The sequence below is a fragment of the Benincasa hispida genome, chromosome 9 (genome assembly GCF_027475165.1).
Source record: "Benincasa hispida cultivar pf3 chromosome 9, pf3_genome.v1.1, whole genome shotgun sequence".
Classification (NCBI taxonomy): domain Eukaryota; kingdom Viridiplantae; phylum Streptophyta; class Magnoliopsida; order Cucurbitales; family Cucurbitaceae; genus Benincasa; species Benincasa hispida.
Window position 1 is genome coordinate 217,332 of NC_143486.1, and position 20,311 is coordinate 237,642.

Sequence of the window (20,311 nt, forward strand, 5' to 3'; positions counted from 1 at the left end):
TTCGGTCTATATATAAACTTCTTTATACATGGTACTCCCACTCACATGTCTTTACATGAACAATATGATTCATATTGTTTGTAATACTTATATCTAATGTTACAATTACAAAGTGAACCTTATCCGCAGTGTTACCAGGATAAGACACCCAACCTTCATCCATTTATGCAAACCTTTTAGGTTATTATTTGAACATGAACTACTTATATGTCAACCATATACTGTTCAAGTGACATCATATAACCTCGAATCTTAGTTTATTGGATTGAATTAATGCTGTCTACATGTCAAATAAAATATCTATGATTTTATTAGATAAATAATTTGTGTTAACAAAACTAAAAAAGAATTAGGACATCAATCCCAGCATAGGTGTGTTTCCAGCTCCTTACTCGGATAAATCTCCAAAATGGTAGGCTTATTGAGTCGACTAATATGATTACTCTCATCCATATAAATCAAAAGTTGCCCTCATAAACAAGAGTTCACAAGTCATTCAGGATTAAGGTCAAGTCACCTATTGTCATCTTAGTGAAATATTGGTTTCTTCAAACAATGCGATTATAAAGAGAAACCAATCATTTTGCAGTCCGATCTTGTATAAACTTTTATACAGGATACCCCCACTCACATATCTCCACATGAACAATTTGACTCATATTATCTGTAATATTTACAATCCATGTAATAATTACAAAGTAAGCTGTATCCGTAGTATTACTAAGATAAGACACCTAACCTTATTCATTTGTTGTGGACCTTTTAGACTATAACTTGAACATAAACCACTTGTATACTTACCACATACTATTCAAATGACACAACATAACATTCAATCTTAGTTTATTAGATTGAATTAGTGCAATCTGAATGTCAAATAAAATATTTCTTATTTTATTAAATAAATAGTTTGTTATCCCTCTGCATAAGCACTTTAAATAAATATCCCTATTTATTAATTCCCCTCCTTAAACCCTTATCACATGTATATAATTATTTTCAAGTCCCCAAAATAACTCAACTCCCAATTAATTATTTCAAACTCAAATATTTCCAAATTTGCAAAATCTCTTATCATCAAAATTTAAATTGAATTATTTTAACACAATAATTCAATTTAAATTCTTTAAATTCAACCTGCCTCAAAAAATTAAAATAATAAATTCAAATATTACTTAGAAAACTTGGGAGGTAACAAAACATATATTTAAAAACATGAAATACAACTATATTTTCGTTGAATTTATTGTTTTCAAATTTTTTGTTTCAAATTCTCTATCAAACGGTCCTAAGTTTTTCTCCATTTTTTGATTTGGAAACAAAAACTCAGAAGAAAACTTGGAAATTTACTAACTATTAAAAAAACTCCCTAAGCTCTCTTAGGATCGAAGCCCCTTGAAGACCAGAATAAGAAACATATTTCTAACACTTCTAACACCCATCTCAAAAGAAGAAGGAAAAAAAAAAAGTGAAATGAACCGAACCGGTTTGATTTTACAGAGTCAGATTGAACCGAGAGGCTTCGATTCGGTTATCAGTTTGAACCGAACCGACTCCATGGAATGCCTTGCGTTTGGTTTTAGGGTTTCTCCAATTTAGAATCTTTCCTTCGGCTGTCAGCCAGTGGCCTCTCTCTCCCTGTCTTTGCATTTGCTGACTCAATCACACACTGCCACCCTCGCTCAGCCACCGTTGCTGTCGACTACGCAGCCACCGTCGCCGTCGATTTCTTCCGACATCGCTTCCCATTGGAAATTGAAGTATATTGGGTTGCCTTTTTTCTTTTTCTTTATTAGTTACTATTTTCAGTGTCGAGAGACCAAATATATATGCTGTTAGATATTGCTCTGTGAATGGAGAAATACTAGGGTGGATAGGGGCCTGACTCGCATTAGTCCTTAAATGGATGAAGTTGGCGGTAATGGACCTTCTCTCTCTCCTCTTTATGTTCAAGCTAAGACGATAGAAACATATAGCTTTTCTTTTTAATTTCTATCATTTTATTTACTAACGCAATTCCTTACGAACTTATACTTTTCAGGAGGAGGAGGAGGAGGAGGAGGAGGTGGAGGAGGAGGAGGAGGGCCATGAATCTTGTAGGAAGAGACAGCTTAAGACACTAAGAGATAAGTAGATACTTCGTCGAGCTACCGGTTAGGAATGGGGTCCGAGCAGAACAGATTCCCTCAGCAGGAACGGGTATGAGTCCCTTCCCTCACAGATCGATTGTTCTGCTAATATCTAGTTTATTGCTCGGGAATATGGTGGTTTTTGCACATTGTTTCTTATAACAGTAGATGTAGATCTAGGGTACTCTTAGTACCATCTAACTTGTTTAGGCTTTGGATTTACTTTGTAGGCAATGACATTCTCTTTTTTGCCTTTCCTTCTCTAAATCTTGGGTTGCTTTCTCTGCCAACCCATTATTTTCTTGCAAATCTGTTCAATCCATCCCTTTTCTACCGAATTATTTTACGGATGCGGATTCCATGTACTTGATGGTTATTTGGCTAGTTTTTTTGTTAGTTTTACTTTTACTGTCTGATATGACGGGTGTTATGTCACCTTCTCGTCTTGATCTGGTTTATGATCATTCCACCTCTGTGAATCATTCCTTAGTTTCAGTTTCAATCCTGAATTCCTTCCTTTAATCATAGTTTTGACTTACTCTTTTTCTTATGCACACTTGTAATTTACTTAAATCCTTCAAGGTGAGATGCATCTGACCTACCTGAGAATTTGGTTCCAGTTGTTGGTTTCATTTGCTATTAGAAAATATTTAATTATGCGTTAATTACTTCATGATGTAATTAGTTAATTAATGTTCTGCTTCTATATAAAAATTCAATTTGCATAAATACTGGACAATTTTTTTAGCATGGCTATATATTTTTCTATTTTTGGATAAAAGGACTGAACTTTCATTGAGAAAACATAAAAGAATACGAGGAGAATACAAGAAAACCAACCCGGACCAATATAAAGAAAATGGCTCAAATCAAGCAAGATGAAACCTAACACATAATTATAAAAGTCCTTATACATCAACTTCCGAGGAAGGTATGGAACCTAACAAGGGACCAAATTGGTAGACCTCCGATTCAAAAATTGTATAGGAGGGAAGGCAGAAGTGGCAGTATAGCTATGGACATGGTCTAGGAAGGTAGGTTTTTAGTAGATTTGTGGTTCAGGAATGTTTGTAAAGGGAGTTACAACTTCCCTAGTTAGTTATGGTGGTTTTCCTTTTATATACAATATTTCGATGTTTGTGTGATGGTTAGTGCTTTGAGTGATCTAGGATATTTTGGAAGAAAAGGATGATCCCCCTTGAACAGGGTAAGTTGTACATTTTGTGAATTTCATCTTATAAAGGAGATACCCACCGCAAACTTCTTCTGTTATTGTTTCGCCCCTCTGAATGCATGATTGTTCATAATTTCAACAAAGACCCCGAAGCAAAGCACAAATGACCCCTTTTACTAAGGTCGGATGATGCAACAACTCCTCGAACATGGTATTGGAAACTCCTAATGTCGAGGATTGGGAAGAGATCCTTAAACTCTTTTATAAAGGAGATACCTACTGCGAACTTCTTCCCTAGATTGTTTCAACCCTTTGAACACATGATTGTTCATAATTTCACGAAGACCCTGAAGCAAAGCTTAAATGACGCCTTTTTAAGGTAAAAAATTATACAACAACTCTGAACATGGAACTGAAAACTCCTAATGTCGAGGATTGAATCCTTATGATGTTTGGTCCCTGGTTAGATATCATGTTTCTTTTTGGGTCTTGATTTCAAAGGCTTATGATTTTGTTAATTAGAGCTTCTTTCTTTGGTGGGGTTTCCTTCTTTTGTGGGTGTGGTTCTTTTTATATGCCCATGTATTGTTTCATTTATTCTTAATGAAAGTTGTTTCCATTTTAAAAAAAAATGTTGGTTGGAGGCAGGTGTAGGTAGAAGGAGATTGAATGCAGGAAGGGAGAGATGGAGGGAAAGCAAAGTGGGAGATGTTGAGTTTTTCAAGATTAGTTTTTATTTATTTTTTTTATAAATTTACAAACTCTTTTACAAACTTTATTTTGTGGGCTTTTAATGGGCACTTTGTGGTATGTTGGGTTTTTGTCTTTATTGGGTTTAAGTGAGCCCATATAACTTATTGGGTTTATGCACATTCAGATTTTAAACCAAAGAAAAAAAAACTTGGGTGCATCCTGAGCTGTCAGACAAAAAACTTTACCTTCTTGGAGATTTTAACCTTTTACAACAAAGATAAAATTGGAACACCAGGAGAGGAGGGATTACCAAAATTATAGGAAACAGATTTGCATGTAAACCTTTCAAAAGGATTAGTAATACAAGTATGAAGATCCCTCCTCCCTAGACAAACAGAGAAATCCCCTAGTAAAGATAAAAGGGTCAAGATATCTGTTGTTTCCCTATGGAATAATGGCCTTCTAAACCTAAGGTCAAGAGAGGAGGAAAACCCCAGGAAGAAAGGATGAAAGCCATCAAATGAAGCCACATGGAAGACAAATGGCATAAACAAGGGAATTGAGATTATAGAGCAAAGGGGTGTATCACCCTATCAAATGTCTTCCTATCAAAAGTAGGTGATCCCATCCCCCACCACATTGTGAAGTTTGAACATAGAGTGAAAAGAAAGGACCTCAGAAACACCTGTCCACAAGTGGTTGGAAGTGGTTTTCGTTCCCCACTCAGAATCCATTCGAATGGGTGTTAGCATCACAGTTAATTAATGTTCATTATAATCTACATACAAATCTTTATGCATCATATGATGAAGTTTTAAGAGAATATTACACATTATACAAGTTGCTTGATGGTTTTATGTTCTTTTTAGTAGGAACCTGAAGTAGTGGGTCAGTTTTACTCATCCTCAAGCAACATGTTACTTGTCTTTCTCCATAGAGCGAGTGGAATTTCAGGCTTCCAAAAGTTTACCAACATTTTCCAGCTTAAGAACAATTTTAACTGCAGAATTAGAGGTTATAACTCATTTTAAGGATTAAGAAAAGAAATAGTTGGATGAGACTAAACTTCCAAAAAACTCTATTATTGATTCAACCTCGGGGGTTGGATGCATGCAGTAAAATAGGCCTTGGACTCAATTAAGGACCCATAAGTTTAGAAGCTAGAACTCACTGTAACATCTACTTGAGATTTAAGAATGTTTTCCCATATGTTTTCAAAAAATGGTAAGCATTTCCAATATTTTCATGATTGAGTTTTCTTACAAGTTCTCCTATAAAAAGGTTTCTTACAATTTCCTAACTTAAAAAATTTGTTATTCAAAGCATGTGTGATTTTTGTTTCTTAAAAGTTACCAAAGCTCATGCCTATAGAATTCAGAACCTAATGGCCAAAGACACTGAAGATCTGAACTTGAAACACCAAATGAAAGTAGGAGCAACTGTCTAAATTAATGGGAAAACGGCTACTGCCTTTTGAAGCTGGGAAAAAAAATCAACTTGTGGAGGCAACCCTTCAGAAAGATCAGAGGTGGTGGCCATCTATAAAATTCAGTTTGTTGATGTAATCCTTCTAGACGGTCAAAGGTGGAGAAAATAGTGCATTGAGACTAATGAAAATTCTAGCCTGTAATATGTAATCATGAGTACTGAAAGAACTACCCCCCTTAATCTTGAAATCATTTCAGGAAGTAGAAAGCATTTTGCAAAGAAAAAGAAATTTTACAAGGAAACCTGGAGGAGTGAGAAAGCATTCTTAATTCTTGCCTTCAAGGAGACTCTTATCTGGTTGAGAGCTAAGAAGCAAGGCTTCTAGAATGAGGATCTCCGATCTGGCATTGTCAATGAATTTTAAAAATATATAATCCTGTTCCTGGTGTATATTTTATTCTCCTTATACTTCTTAAAAGTATCTTTTGTGTGCTAGCCGGAAGTTTTTTTTTTTTGTAGCTTCCATGGTTTGGGGTTCTTGGCTCTCCATTTATATATATACAAAACGCTTACTATCCTAGGTTCTAACAGGTTGATTGAATAGAATTCTTCATTGTATTGTGTCTACTAATCGGTTTGCATTTGTAGCTGCTAGATAAATTTTGACACCCATCATTGTTGCTAAATGATTTGATTATTTCAGAAAGGAAAAAGGTAAGGTTGGGTGATGAGGATTGATTTTGAGAAAGCCTCCACAAGATTCAATTGGGAGTTGTTTTTGGTTCTTTTTAGGATGAGAAGCTTTAGGGAGAGATGGATAAAAGTGGACGCAGTTGCATTTCTAAAACCATTTTTTCTACTTTGATAGATGGTTGGCAGAACTTATAGAGGCTTTGAGACCATGAGATCTGCTCTCTCCTGTCTTGTTACTGGCTGATATTCTTGACAGAATCTTAAGATAGTTGGATTCTGGCTCCTCTGAGTGTGAATATGGATCGGGCAAACCATTTCAATTTGCTTATGATGTCCTTGCCTTTTGCATTAATATTAATGAGTTGGAGACTCCATTAACAAAGATTTGTATTTCAGTAATTAATATGGAGTACCAGGAAGTTCAAGTACAGGATTTGGGATGTCTCCTGCTGTTAATGCTTTGAAGTTGGACATATGGACTCCAATGGTTGAGAAATCCAGCATGAATTGGATATGTGTAGAGTTCCTTTCCTTTCAAAAGGGTGGCTGTTTATCTGTTGTTCAAGCATCTTGGCTAGTATCCCAACCTACTTTCTTCTTTTAAGTTTCCTACCAAGGTTAGATCCTCAATTTATCAAGTGGGATATCATTTTGTTGCGCTAAGATAAGGGATTTATTGACGTCTGGGTAATTTCAAGAATGGGCCTTGCCTACTATTGGGTTTGACATTTTCCTCTTCAGAGAAGTTGCTTGTGGTACTCTGTGATTGGCGAGTATTTGAGGTGGTGAAAGGCTTCGTTTGAATGTTTGGTTGGAAATTGGTCAGAGAATCTTTGATGAAAAGCTAGACATTTGCAGCATTTGGGAGAGAATCAAAACTTTAGGTTGGTCTTTATAATATCTGTATGGCTTCTGTATTTACGATGTTTTGTTCATTCTCTCCAAGTGGAGCAGTTCTTTAACATGTGCTTCTCATTTTCAATAGTTAAAAAAAAACATTTTCCCATTTTCAATTGAAAAAATACAAAAGAGAAACACAAAAGATACAAAGCATGTATCTAGAAAAAAATGAATTCAATGATAAGGAAAGCTAAACGACCTTACTTGCATAGGATTTGTTCTATAGGTTGTACAACTGTGCCCTTGAGTTCTAAAGATAAGGAAAAACAATGTAGAGAAATGAAAGACTTGTTGAGAACCCAAAAAAAAAACACCTGAAAGGACGAAGCATAATAAGTAAATATCCAGTTCATGCTACATCAACCATGTGAAGAATGAGCACAACAGACTCCTCAACAGTAAAGCTAGATCTATAGATAGGCTTTGGGACCACGTTCTTTTGGTTGGGTTGGTGAAATATTTTTGTTTCTTGCTCTCGCTCTTGCTCTCGCTCTCTCTCTCTCGCTCTCTCTTTTCTTTTGTGCCATTTGGAAGAGGTGATGTAGCTTCCTTAGCGCTTGGTGTTTGGATTTCTTCCCCTTTCTTTTAGCTTTGTATCTTCTATGAAATGCACTGGTTTCTCATTGGGAGAAAAAAGAGAAAAAAAAACCAAGAAAATGTTGCAGCAACAGTAGCAACAGATTTGGAGATGAAGCAGCAATTTAAGAACATATTTAGGATGAGGGAGAATTTAATAGAATGTGAAAGATGGAAGATCTAAGACAGAAAAGAGATGCTGTTATTTTGAGAAACACAGAAGATAACTTTAATCACTTTCCAAACTTTTCATAATATATTAGTTCTAGACATTGTTTTTCATAAACGACTAAGGGGGTATTTGGGGCAAGGAGTTGGTTATTATAGCCTAGGTTATTATAGTTGGGTTATAATCGTTTGTGTTTGGGGTATAGATTATTTTAGTTTGGGTTATAATAGTTTGTTTTCGGGTTGTAGACTATTTTAGTTTGAAGGAAATAGTGAACACTGTAGTAAAGGATAAAAAAATGATGAATGTAAAATAGTAAAAACTGAAGCAAATAAATACTGTAGCTAATTGGGGGATACAAAATAGTATTTATTGTAGCAAGAGGTAGTTATTAAAGTCTTAGGATAGTCCTTACCCCAAACACATCCTAAATGTGCTTTCTTTTTTTTTCCTTGTATTTTCATTGTTTTGTTAATTAAGACTTATTAAAGTCTTAGGATAGTCCTTACCCCAAACACATCCTAAATGTGCTTTCTTTTTTTCCCTTGTATTTTCATTGTTTTGTTAATTAAGACTTACACTAAAACTCTGAAATTTCTTCCAAGTATCTGACCTTTCATTTCAATAGAGCAGAGTTGTAATTTTAAACCTTAGTGGATGTCGGTGTAAGACCCCTAGTTATATAAATAATAAGAGTATTAGTAGAATATTAGTATGATTATTAGTTGAGGCATATTAATAAATAGTTAGTAAGTTGGTTAGGTCTTTTTACTATAAATAGGAGAGGAGTTGGAGAAAGGGAGACAAATTTTTGAGGTGATTTCCTAATTGGGAATTTGAGAGATGATTCTCAGCTCTCTAGAACGTACTGAGGTATATTGTAATTTCTTCATGATATTGCAACATAATTCTATCTTTTGGTTTTCTTGTTTGTTCTTTTTTGTTCTTGAATTTTCTTGTTAGGAGGTATCCTAGCAAATTGGTATCAAAGCTGTTCTCCTGGAACATCAATTTTAGTAATGGATCTTGATCGGAGGAATGAAGTACCCTTAGAGATACAAAGAGAAATGAGAGCATTGCAACAAAGGATCAAAGATTTAGCATCTATCGAAGTAGAGGAAGAAGAGCCAACAAAGAAAAGCTCAGAAAAACATGAAACATTGAGGGTGGTTGTTACTTTGTTGAGAGGAAATTGACACTGAAGGTAGACGAGAGAGGAGAAAAGAAGAGAGGAGATGGCGAGCTCATCAGCAGAGGAGAAAAAGAGAAAAAGAATGCTGAATTAAATATGGAGAAATTGGAGAAGAGAAACCTGATTAACCATGGCCATTGTCGATGGCGAAGAGTGAAATGGACAGAAAGAAGCACTTGGTGGAAGTGGAAGTGTACAATCGAACGAGAAACATAGTTAATTGGTGGACGAAGCATCATTTGAGGGAGAAATTTTCAGTTATCAAATGGTTGGGAAAATGAATTGGCAGTCAGATAAAGAAGAAGAAATTGGTGGCGGTGTAAGGGTTGAGATGGCAAAGAAAACAAAAAAAATTGTTCAGAAGCTGAAAGATTCAAGGGAGGAGAGGAGAAAAAAACGATGAAGTGATGATTGGAGGCGAGGGCATGGGTGGCCGAAGATGATGAAGAAACTACAAAGAGAGGTAGAGCTATGTACGAAGATCGAAAGAAAATGACATGGGCAGATTTGAAGGCCAACTGGTAGCCAAGACGACGTTGAATCTAAAAGTAAAGAGGACTGTTGCCAGATCCAATGACGAAGGGGAAGTTGGCTAGCAATGAGTGCAGTTGGATTGTTAATGGCGGGAGAGGCCGTGATGGAGGCTAAGGGAGAGGAAAAGGAGCAATTTTGTGAAAGATGGGGACTGCAAAGAGTTTCAACAGCTGATAGGAATGATGTGTAAATGGAAAGTGAATGTTATGGGCTTAATATGTATGTATAGGTTGGGTGAGTTTGAAAATTTGGAGGCCCATGATTATTTTTTGATGTAAAGTGGAGAACGAAATTGGTATTGGCGAAAATGGGAGGGAAATGAAAAGTCTAACTCTACTATAATCCATGTGTCAACTGTTTGGGTGATAGAGGAATGGAATCATAACCTTAATCCTGGGGTAATTGGACTAAAATTGAACCAGAAAATCAATAGCCAATGATGAAATTTAATTAGAAAAGCAGAGAAAGGGTTGGGCGAGAACGGGAAAGGGAAAAATATTGCAGAAAGGCAAGGTGGTCGGCGAAGAAAGATTTGGCAAATAACCTACTTACCGACGATCATATGTGGCGATGGAAAGTCATTCGTGCACTTAGGTCGAGTTTATGTCGAGGCAAGCACGCCGTTCTATTATCTTATTGTAGCGAATAACTTCCATCAAACCGGAAATCAAGTTATTGGGCGGTGGAGAAGGACGACCAAATGATCGGACAGTTGGCATGAGGTTGTAGACATGGGCAAGGATGCTGAAGACGTTGAAGATGGTAGGAAAAAGGGGTTGCCGTTAATTGAGAAAAAGGTGGAAGAAAGGGAACTATTTTTGAAAAAGAGAACAAAGTATGCACCCACGTGAAATGTCAGGAGGTGGGGCCATGGAATGGAAAAAGTTACACCATTAAGTTAGTTAGTGGGCTGGATTTTCTTAAAGAGGCCCAATTATTTTCAAATGGGCGACCTAGTTTAAGTTAGGAAGTGGAATTCTTAAGGGATTATGGGTTTTCGACCAGAGGGGAGGTGCTGAAAACATGGAATATTAACCACGTGAAGATCTATGAAGATAGAAGAAAGGGGCTTAGTAGGCTTGAATTTGACAATGATATTGAGGTCCAATTGTTAGAATGGTAGAAAAGGGGCTAGAATATGGGCTGGAGGGGCTGGAAGCTCATGGGTAATTTTTAAGAAAATGGTGAATGGGCTCAAAGGCTGAACTGGGTTGTGGTCCAAAAAGTTGTTAATCATGGTGGTGCAATACCAAAAGACCAATTCTTGAATGAAATGATTCTCTATCAAAATGAGAGAGAAGAATCTTATTTATAGAGGAAATTAGTTACAAGATATTTAACTGACTATCATAACAACTAAAAATTAGCTAACTTAGCAATTAACTAACTCCTATCCTTTTTAACTAGTTATTTACAAAAGGGCCCTTTCCACCTTACACCAATCCCACCCCTCCCAAAATAAACTCGTCTTTGAGTGAGCTAAGAAGCTAAATGAAAGTCCTTTAGGGCATAATATGGCTTCAAATAAGCAATATTGAGACTGGATTAATATGTAGGTCACAAGACAACTTAATGCGGTAATTTGGTTTGGCCATCGGTCTGCGAATGAGAAGTAGGGCTTAAATGTAGTCTTCCACTCAACCCTCGACCTTATTCGAATTTGGTAGTATTCACTCTTCAAGTCCACTTTCGAAAAAATCAAGGCTCCTCCAAATTGATCAAGTAACTCACCTATTCTAGGGATTAGGAAGCTGTACTTCACTATAATCCACTTAGTTGATAGCTCTACTATTAACGTACATCCTCCAACTGCCAACTTTTTTAGGCGTGAGTTGGGCTAGCATTGCACATGGGGCTAAGGTTTGGTTGAATGTGTTCCTTTTTTAATAATTCTTCAATATATTGGTGGAGGATCTCATACTCCTTAGGACTCATCCTATAGCGAGGAAGATGAGAGATTTTAGCACCCGGAATCAAGTCAATATGGTGTTGAATGTCTTTACTATTTTTTGTATTTTTTGTCTTTAACAAACATTTTGCAATGTATTTGAGGATTAAAATCTCCTTTGGGAGCAATCGACACCGTTTGGAGAACACAAGACACCCTATCACCTTCATTCATCGCAATATAATTGGCTTCTTTCTCATCATCTTCATTGCATTCAGCCAACAAATCCTCTTCCTCATCCACATATACTAATGTTTTTTGTTGAGGACACTCATTAAACAAGTGACCCACTGGGCCACACCTAAAACACTTGCCCAATGTAAGCAAATTACAAGGATTTTGAACTTTCTTCTTGGAAATAGCCTTTGTTTCCTTCTCACCAACCATTTCTTGCATTTCTTTTTCCTTTTCCTCAGTTGTGGAAGAGTGATTAATAGATGTGTAATTTGAAGTGCTAGCTTTTCTGCCAAGGGAAGCATCCCAAGGAGCCTTTCTTGAAATTTTTTTGGAGCGGGTTTCGTTTAACTCTTCCACTGTTTCAGCATAAGAAATTGCATGAGCTAACCAATGAAATTGTTTAAGCTTTACCTTCTCTTTGATGTCCATTCTTAGCCCCCCAATGAACCATGCAATTAGGTGCTGCTCGTTTTTGGCCAAATTAGTTCTTGCTCCCAAATGGTGGAATTCTTCCACAAAATCAGCTACTGTTTGAGGGCCTTGTCTGCAGTTTTGATATTGATTATATAATGTTTGCTCATAATTGGGAGGAAGGAATCTTTATTTCATCAACCTCTTCATTTTTTCCAAGTTGGGAATTTGGGAGAGGATTCTCAGCCCTTTAGAATGTGTTGAGGTATATTGTAATTTCTTCATAATATTGCAATATTATTCTATCTTTTAGTTTTCTTGTTCTTTTTTATTCAAGAATTCTCTTGTTAGGAGGTATCCTAACAGTTGCTTATTTTTCTTAAGCCGTGGTATTCTGAACATGATAAACTTCTAACACGAGCATTAGATTTTCATGCTTCTTATCTTTTTATTCTCTATTCTAATGTTGTATGATTACGTATTTATAAATTATAATTATTGCCATCGATATTTGATTTATTGATCCTCACTTTAAGGCTGTTCTTCTGCGTTTAAGTGGCCTACTCCATTAACAACATGCTCAGATCTAGAAGACACTTTTAACTCATGCTAAAACTGAATTTTGGACTTTTTTATGGATCAATTTGAAATGGCCATCCCTGCGGCATGAACTTGAACAGAAATTGTGAAAGTGGGTGGTTCTAAACTTTTCTATTCTTTAGTGAGTTGTCATGATTACCTTCTAATACTTTACTCTGTACCAGGGAAAGAGATGGGGTGGATGTTGGGGTGCATTATCTTGTTTTCACTCTCAGAAAGGAGAGAAGCGCATTGTACCTGCATCTCGTTTACCTGAGGGCAATGCCGTGACAACCCAACCTAATGGACCTCAAGCAGCAGGAATGACCAACCAGGCTACAGTTATAACTCCATCCCTTCTAGCCCCACCTTCGTCACCAGCATCTTTTACAAATTCTGCACTCCCTTCAACAGTCCAATCACCTAGTTGTTTCATGTCGCTGTCTGCCAACTCACCTGGAGGTCCTTCATCCACAATGTTTGCTACAGGGCCATATGCGCATGAAACACAGCTGGTTTCTCCTCCTGTTTTCTCAGCCTTCACCACTGAACCATCAACTGCTCCCCTCACCCCCCCACCTGAACTAGCTCACCTAACCACACCTTCTTCCCCTGACGTGCCGTTTGCTCAGTTCCTGTCCTCATCGGTGGATCTCAAAGGAACTGGAAAGGCCAATTACATTGCTTCAAATGATCTTCAAGCAGCATATTCTCTCTACCCTGGAAGTCCTGCCAGTAGCCTCGTGTCTCCAATTTCAAGGACCTCTGGCGATTGCTTATCATCTTCATTTCCTGAGAGGGACTTCCCACCACAGTGGAATCCTTCAGCTTCTCTCCAAGATGGAAAATATCCAAGAAGTGGTTCTGGTCGGTTATTTGGAAATGAGAAAGCTGATACATCGTTGGCATCTCAGGATTCTAATTTCTTCTGCCCTGCTACATTTGCACAATTCTATCTGGACAATCCACCATTCCCTCACACTGGTGGGAGGTTAAGTGTATCGAAGGATTCAGATGCCTACTCTTCTAGTGGGAATGGATACCAGAACCGGCACAATAAGTCTCCAAAACAAGATGTGGAGGAAATAGAAGCTTACCGAGCATCGTTTGGTTTCAGTGCGGATGAAATTATATCTACTACCCAGTATGTGGAGATATCTGATGTAATGGAGGATTCCTTTACTATGAGACCTTTTACCTCAACTAATTTGTCAGCAGAAGAAAGTATTGAACCTCCATTGTTGGGTGAAAAGCTAAAATCCACACACACAACTTTACAGAGTCAGAGGAGTATTAAATCAGCACCTGAGGTTGTTGAAAAGGAAACCTGCACTGAAGTGTTGGCATTATGCAATGGTTATAAAGGTGAGCCGCTGTTCCCTGTTACTACAAGCACTGAAGCACACACTTGTTCCATAAAATGAGAAATCAAAATAAAATAAAAATATAGATATGGTTTGGTAAACATGTTTAAAATGTCATTAGATTTTTTTACTTTTCTTTTTTTTCTTTTATTTTATTTTTTGGGGGAGGGGGGAGGAGGGGGATATAATTTTTCTTCCCCTGCGACCTATTATTTTTATACCGTGACCCACAATTCTAATACTATAAATAGTTAATTTTCTCCATTGCACACCTCTAGTTACAGTTACCTGTTTGATGCAGATAATAAATTGCAAAGACAACCTGGTAACATGTCAGGATCAAGTACTTCAAACCAAGTTGAAAAAGACCTATTCTCAAGGATAGGTTCATTAAAAAATAGTCGCAAGTATAATCTTGGTTTATCCAGCTCTGATGCAGAAGTCGACTACAGAAGAGGAAGGAGCCTAAGGGAGGCCAAGGGAGATTGTTCATGGCAATGACTAAGACAGCCTCTAGAATAGATTACAGTATGTTTGTGTATCTGTTTTTCTACTTTGCAGGTTTCCATGAAATGTCTAACGTATGATCTAACTTGATGGCTCCCTGAATTATGAGTTGGCCACTGGATGGAAAAATGATTATTATTTGTGTTTATCGTGCCAATTTAGATATGGATTGGGTCGAATTTCTGTATTTGGTAAACGAATTTGACTTTTCTTCAATGAATTATATATGTTGTATAATCTACTTGCACGTTCAGTACATCCGGTCGACATATCCAAACATCTGTTCTTTGTGGTCATTGATCGAGTTTTCTCTAGAAACTAAGATTGCTAAAATATCATGCAAAAAGGTTGGTGTTACACCAGAAACAGGTGGTCATCGTTGTAAACATATGCTAGATATTTCTTGCTCTTCTAAGTTCCGGAATTGGTTTGGCAATATGAGAAAAGTCCGTGGAATGAACCTCTAGCAGCGATGGTCTTGTCCACCCGACTTGTTGGAAAGTGCGAATTGAAATCAGCGATAGACCTGCTTCATTTGATAACTAGAATGCCATGATTCAAAGATTAATGCCAAAGATGACGTCAAGTAAAAAAAAAAAAATCTCAAAAACAAAAAAAAGAAAAAGAAAAAGGAAAAAAGTGAAGAAAAAGTTGGTCAATGACGATACCATATCAAGTTGAAGCACCAAACAAATTCCATTTTCTTTGGATACGCATAATCCGGTTAGATTTTAATAGTTTTAGGAATAGAGAGACTCCACCCTTTTATATCAAGGATAATTTCCATTTATTCTTTCTTTCTTAGGGGCAGTTTATCTTGATTGATTTCAAAGTGAAGCTTGATATAGGAAAAGAAAATTATTTCAAATAGTAAAATTGTTGAAAATATTTATAAGATATAACAAAATTTTGGACTTAATAGACGTTGATGGATACTAATAGACTTTTATCAGTATCTATCAATGTCATTGATAGACACCTATAGAAGTTTATCAGTGTTTATCATTGATAGTTCTAAAATTTTGCTATGTTTTGCAAATATTTTAGTTCATTTTTCTATATTTGAAAACAACCCGACTACATGAAATAATATTTTCTCTTATTATTGAGAAAGACTCAAATATAAACTATATTGAAAGAATAAATTACAAGATACAAGGAAATAATTTTTAATTTACATATGCATAATTTAGTTTGATTTCTTATATTCTCCCTCAAGCTGAATGGTATGTGCTAATTGTAACGGTCATGCTTGTCCAGGGCCTGTTGCCCATGGCCGCATGCCCAATCCAACCCCCTTCTAGCTTACTTTCATATCCTGTATTGTATTAGTTTAGTTAGCTTGCTTTCTTTACATTTTCATTGTAAGTGACCACTCGCCCTTTTGCATATGCAAGGGCGCCAGTTGGCTTTTTGTTCAGAATGCACTATATGGGGATAAGACTAACCATCACTTCCTCATACCCGGAGTAGTACTCTATAAAGCCGTTGTTGTTGCTTATTGCTTTCTAGTCTACTACAATCTTTCTTTCTTTATACACACTCTCAAATCTTCTTACGAAAACCTTTTCTCTAAACCCGTTTTCTAAAAACCATTTTCCCTAAAACGGGGTTGGAGGTTGCAAGAGGCACTCGGTGTGCCATCGGCAGTCCGTATTCGAGTTGGCTGGCTTGTTCGTGAGTGGGAACAAGTGCCGCACAATCGCTAAGAGAAGCTTCCGAAAGAGCGATTGTGACAGTTGGTATCAGAGCCAAATTGGCTTATAGAGGGAAGATCAGTGATCATGTCGGCGACGAAGAACCTGAACAAGTCCCATGTGGACAGATTGGTAGAGATGGAAGAACAAATGCTCTACCTGAGAGAGGTCCCAGATAATGTTCGTTTCCTTGAGACTCGGCTACAAGAAGTTGCCGAGAAAGCCGATGGAATTGATGCGGTGGTAGGCCGCCTAGACGGATTACCCGTCAGAGAATTGATGATGAGGGTAGAGACCCTCGAGACCAAAACAGTACGGTCCGGCAGCTTTGAACGAGGCGATAGCTCCTCGGGCTCTGTTGCCCACATAGAGGAGCGTGTCGAAGAGCTGGACAGCTCCCAAAAAGCAATACTTCAGATGGTAACCGATTTATCTGAAGACTTTCGATCGGCCCTGGATGTCGTCAGAGCCGAGATAGCGGATGTGAGTGCTAGGGTGAATCTCACCATCCGAGCGATAGGGAACCAAGCCCCATCTGGGGGAGCAATGGCAGTGAGCCGAATAAAAATCCCAGAACCGAAACCCTTCTGTGGGGTGCGAGAAGCGAAAGCCCTTGAAAATTTTATCTTCGATCTTGAGCAATACTTCAAGGCGACGAACACAGTGACTGAAGAGTCGAAAGTCACAATAGCAACGATGCATCTAGTTGAAGATGCGAAACTGTGGTGGAGATCACGGTTTACAGACATACAGGAAGGACGCTGCACTATTGATACTTGGGATAGATTGAAACAAGAACTTCGTTCGCAGTTCTTCCCTGAAAATGTCGAGATCTTGGCTCGACGAAAACTCCGAGAGCTAAAGCAAACAGGTAACATCAGGGACTATGTAAAACAGTTTGCAGGACTCATGTTGGACATACGAGATATGTCTGAAAAGGACAAGGTCTTTTGCTTTGTGGAAGGGCTGAAACCGTGGGCGAAATCAAAACTATATGAACAGAGAGTACAGGATCTCCCCTCTGCCTACGCGGCAGCTGAACGGCTATACGACCTTAGCACTGACTCACAAGATGTGCGGAAGCAATCAACTTCCTCCAATGGGGGAAACAGAAATAGCCGTTCCAGTCCTCCCAGACCTGGGGGAGGAGACAAGAACACAGGGGGGGACCGTAAATCGTCCCAATCGAGATTAGGAAACAACTGGCGGGGGCCGCCACAACAGCATAACAATTACAATCGGCCCCTGTCTTATTTCATATGTAGAGGGCCACACAGGGCGGGCGAATGTCCAAATCGAACTGCGTTCAATGCTTTTCAAGCCACATTAGCCTCTACCTCCGAAGACAAGGCTGAACTGGAGGAGACGGCAACTGAGCCAGCGGCTGAAATTGAGAATCCCAGGATGGGGGCATTGAAATTCCTATCTGCACTCCAGAAGAATATGGGAAAGGCGACGGAGCCACTAGAGAAAGGTCTCATGTATGTAGACGCTTGGGTCAACCAAAGATCGGCCAAAACCACTATGGTTGACTCTGGGGCTACCCATAACTTCATGGCTGAAACGGAAGCTCGCCGCCTGAACTTGAATTGGGAAAGAGATGCAGGGAAGATGAAAGCTGTGAATTCCGCAGCCCTACCAATTACGGGGATAGCGAAGAGAACTCCGGTGAAGTTAGGAGACTGGAAGGGCTTCGTTGACTTCGTAATTGTCAAGATGGATGATTTCGACGTGGTACTGGGGATGGAATTTCTGCTTGAACATAAAGTCATACCAATGCCCCTCGCCAAATGCTTGGTCATTACCGGATCTTCACCAACCGTAGTCCAAGCCAGTATCAAGCAGCCAAATGGGGTGAGAATGATCTCAGCCCTCCAATTGAAGAGGGGCCTGGCCCACGACGAACCCACGTTCATGGCCATCCCGATAGAGTCAGTTGAGTCCACTGAAGAGGAGATCCCCCAAGACGTTCTATTTGTCTTGGAAGAGTATCGGGACGTCATGCCGAAAAGCTTGCCCAAGTTCTTACCCCCACGAAGGGGGATTGACCATGAGATTGAGTTGTTGCCAGGGGCAAAGCCGCCTGCCAAGAATGCATATCGGATGGCCCCGCCAGAATTGGCTGAGCTTCGGAAACAGTTAGACGAGTTGCTAGAGGCAGGATTTATTAAACCGGCGAAGGTTTCTTATGGAGCCCCAGTACTGTTCCAGAAGAAGAAGGATGGGAGCCTCCGGTTATGCATCGACTATCGGGCCTTGAATAAGCTCACAGTCCGCAACAAATATCCCCTTCCTATCATCACTGACTTATTTGATCAGCTTCACGGTGCTAAGTATTTCTCGAAGCTGGACCTACGGTCTGGATATTATCAGGTTCGAATTGCTGAAGGAGACGAACCTAAGACGACCTGTGTCACGAGATACGGAGCCTTCGAATTCCTCGTGATGCCCTTTGGCCTCACCAATGCTCCAGCAACGTTCTGTACCCTAATGAACCAAGTGTTTCACGAATACCTCGACAAATTCGTCGTAGTGTATCTTGATGACATTGTGGTCTATAGTGCCTCGCTGGAGGACCATCGACATCACCTCCAACTAGTCTTTGAAAAGCTGAGGAGAAATCAGTTGTAGGTAAAGAGAGAGAAGTGCTCCTTTGCCCAAGAGCGCATAAATTTCCTCGGCCACGTGATTGAGTGTGGTCGGATTGGTATGGAAGAGGGCAAGGTGGCTGCAATTAGAGACTGGAGGGTACCATCATCCGTGACCGAACTACGATCCTTCCTCGGACTAGCCAACTACTATAGGCGGTTCGTAGAAGGATTCTCGAGAAGAACAGGGCCATTAACCGAACTGTTGAAGAAGGATAGCCAATGGAGCTGGACTCCTGAATGTCAGGCTGCCTTTGAGGGCCTGAAGAAAGTGATGATTGAGGGGCCGGTCCTCGGAATTGCCGATGTGACCAAGCCATTTGAAGTAGAGACTGATGCTTCTGACTTCGCGTTGGGCGGTGTTCTCCTCCAAGACGGACACCCCATCGCGTATGAGAGTAGAAAACTAAATGATGCCGAACGAAGGTATGCCGCCTCCGAAAAAGAGATGTTAGCAGTAGTTCACTGCTTGAGGGCCTGGAGACAGTATCTCTTGGGGGCCAAGTTCGTGGTCAAGACCGACAACAACTCCATTTGTCACTTATTCAACCAACCGAAGTTGTCGTCGAAATAGGCACGGTGGCAGGAATGTCTAGCGGAGTTCGACTTCCAGTTCGAACATAGATCGGGGAAAAGCAACCAAGCAGCTGATGCTCTTAGCCGAAAGAGCGAACATGCGGCCCTGTGCATGTTCGCCCGCCTACAAGCAAGTACGTTGAGTGCAACAGTACGAGAAACTGTCAAAACTCACTTGACAAACGACACAGCGGCGCAGGCCATCTTACAGTTGGCCAGAGAGGGGAAGACACGCCAGTTCTGAGTGGAAGATGATCTACTATACACCAAAGGCAATCGCCTCTACATCCTCAGATCCGGGGAGTTACGAAGGTCGCTGATGAAGGAGTGTCACGACACACCGTGGGCAGGACATAATGGTTGGCAGAGGACTTATGCCCTTCTGAAGCAAGGCTACTATTGGCCAAGTCTTCGAGACGATGTCATGCAATTTACCAAGACTTGCCTTGTCTGCCAACAAGATAAGGTTGAAAGGGCGAAATTAGCGGGTCTGCTGGAACCCCTACCTGTGCCCTCTAGACCGTGGGAGAGTGTGTCTCTCGACTTCATCACCCATTTGCCCAAGGTGGGAGAGTTTGAATCGATCCTTGTTATCATCGACCGGTTCTCGAAATATGCCACGTTCGTCCCAACGCCGAAAATGTGCACAGCCGTGATGACTGCTCAGCTGTTCTTCAAACACATTGTGAAATTATGGGGTGTCCCCATGAGCATTGTTAGCGATCGGGACGGAAGATTCACTGGGACATTCTGGACAGAATTGTTCAGAATATTGGGATCATCACTGAATATCTCCTCTAGCTATCATCCCCAAACTGATGGTCAGACGGAACGCTTCAACAGTATGCTCGAGGAATATCTGCGTCACTTTATCGACGCTAGACAGAAGAACTGGGTCCAGTTGTTAGATGTGGCT

The 20,311-nt window shown here is 39.4% G+C and overlaps 1 protein-coding gene across 3 annotated transcripts; it reads left to right on the top strand.

Annotated features, from left to right (window-relative positions):
* The first annotated feature begins 1,564 nt into the window (after positions 1 to 1,564).
* Positions 1,565 to 14,711, top strand: LOC120086648 (hydroxyproline-rich glycoprotein family protein). Of its 3 annotated transcripts, XM_090318049.1 has the most exons (5): positions 1,570 to 1,918; positions 2,042 to 2,199; positions 12,561 to 12,715; positions 12,789 to 13,968; positions 14,269 to 14,711. In XM_090318049.1, the coding sequence occupies exons 4-5, from the start codon at positions 12,927 to 12,929 to the stop codon at positions 14,466 to 14,468; spliced, it is 1,242 nt and encodes a 413-aa protein (XP_090174175.1). In that variant the 5' UTR covers positions 1,570 to 1,918; positions 2,042 to 2,199; positions 12,561 to 12,715; positions 12,789 to 12,926; the 3' UTR covers positions 14,469 to 14,711. The 3 variants fall into 3 exon arrangements, with proteins under 3 accessions (XP_038899313.1, XP_090174175.1, XP_090174176.1); XM_039043385.2 differs by lacking the exon at positions 12,561 to 12,715 and having other exon boundaries at positions 1,565 to 1,918; XM_090318050.1 differs by lacking the exons at positions 1,570 to 1,918; positions 12,561 to 12,715 and adding an exon at positions 12,073 to 12,289 and having other exon boundaries at positions 2,048 to 2,199.
* The last annotated feature ends 5,600 nt before the right edge of the window (positions 14,712 to 20,311 follow it).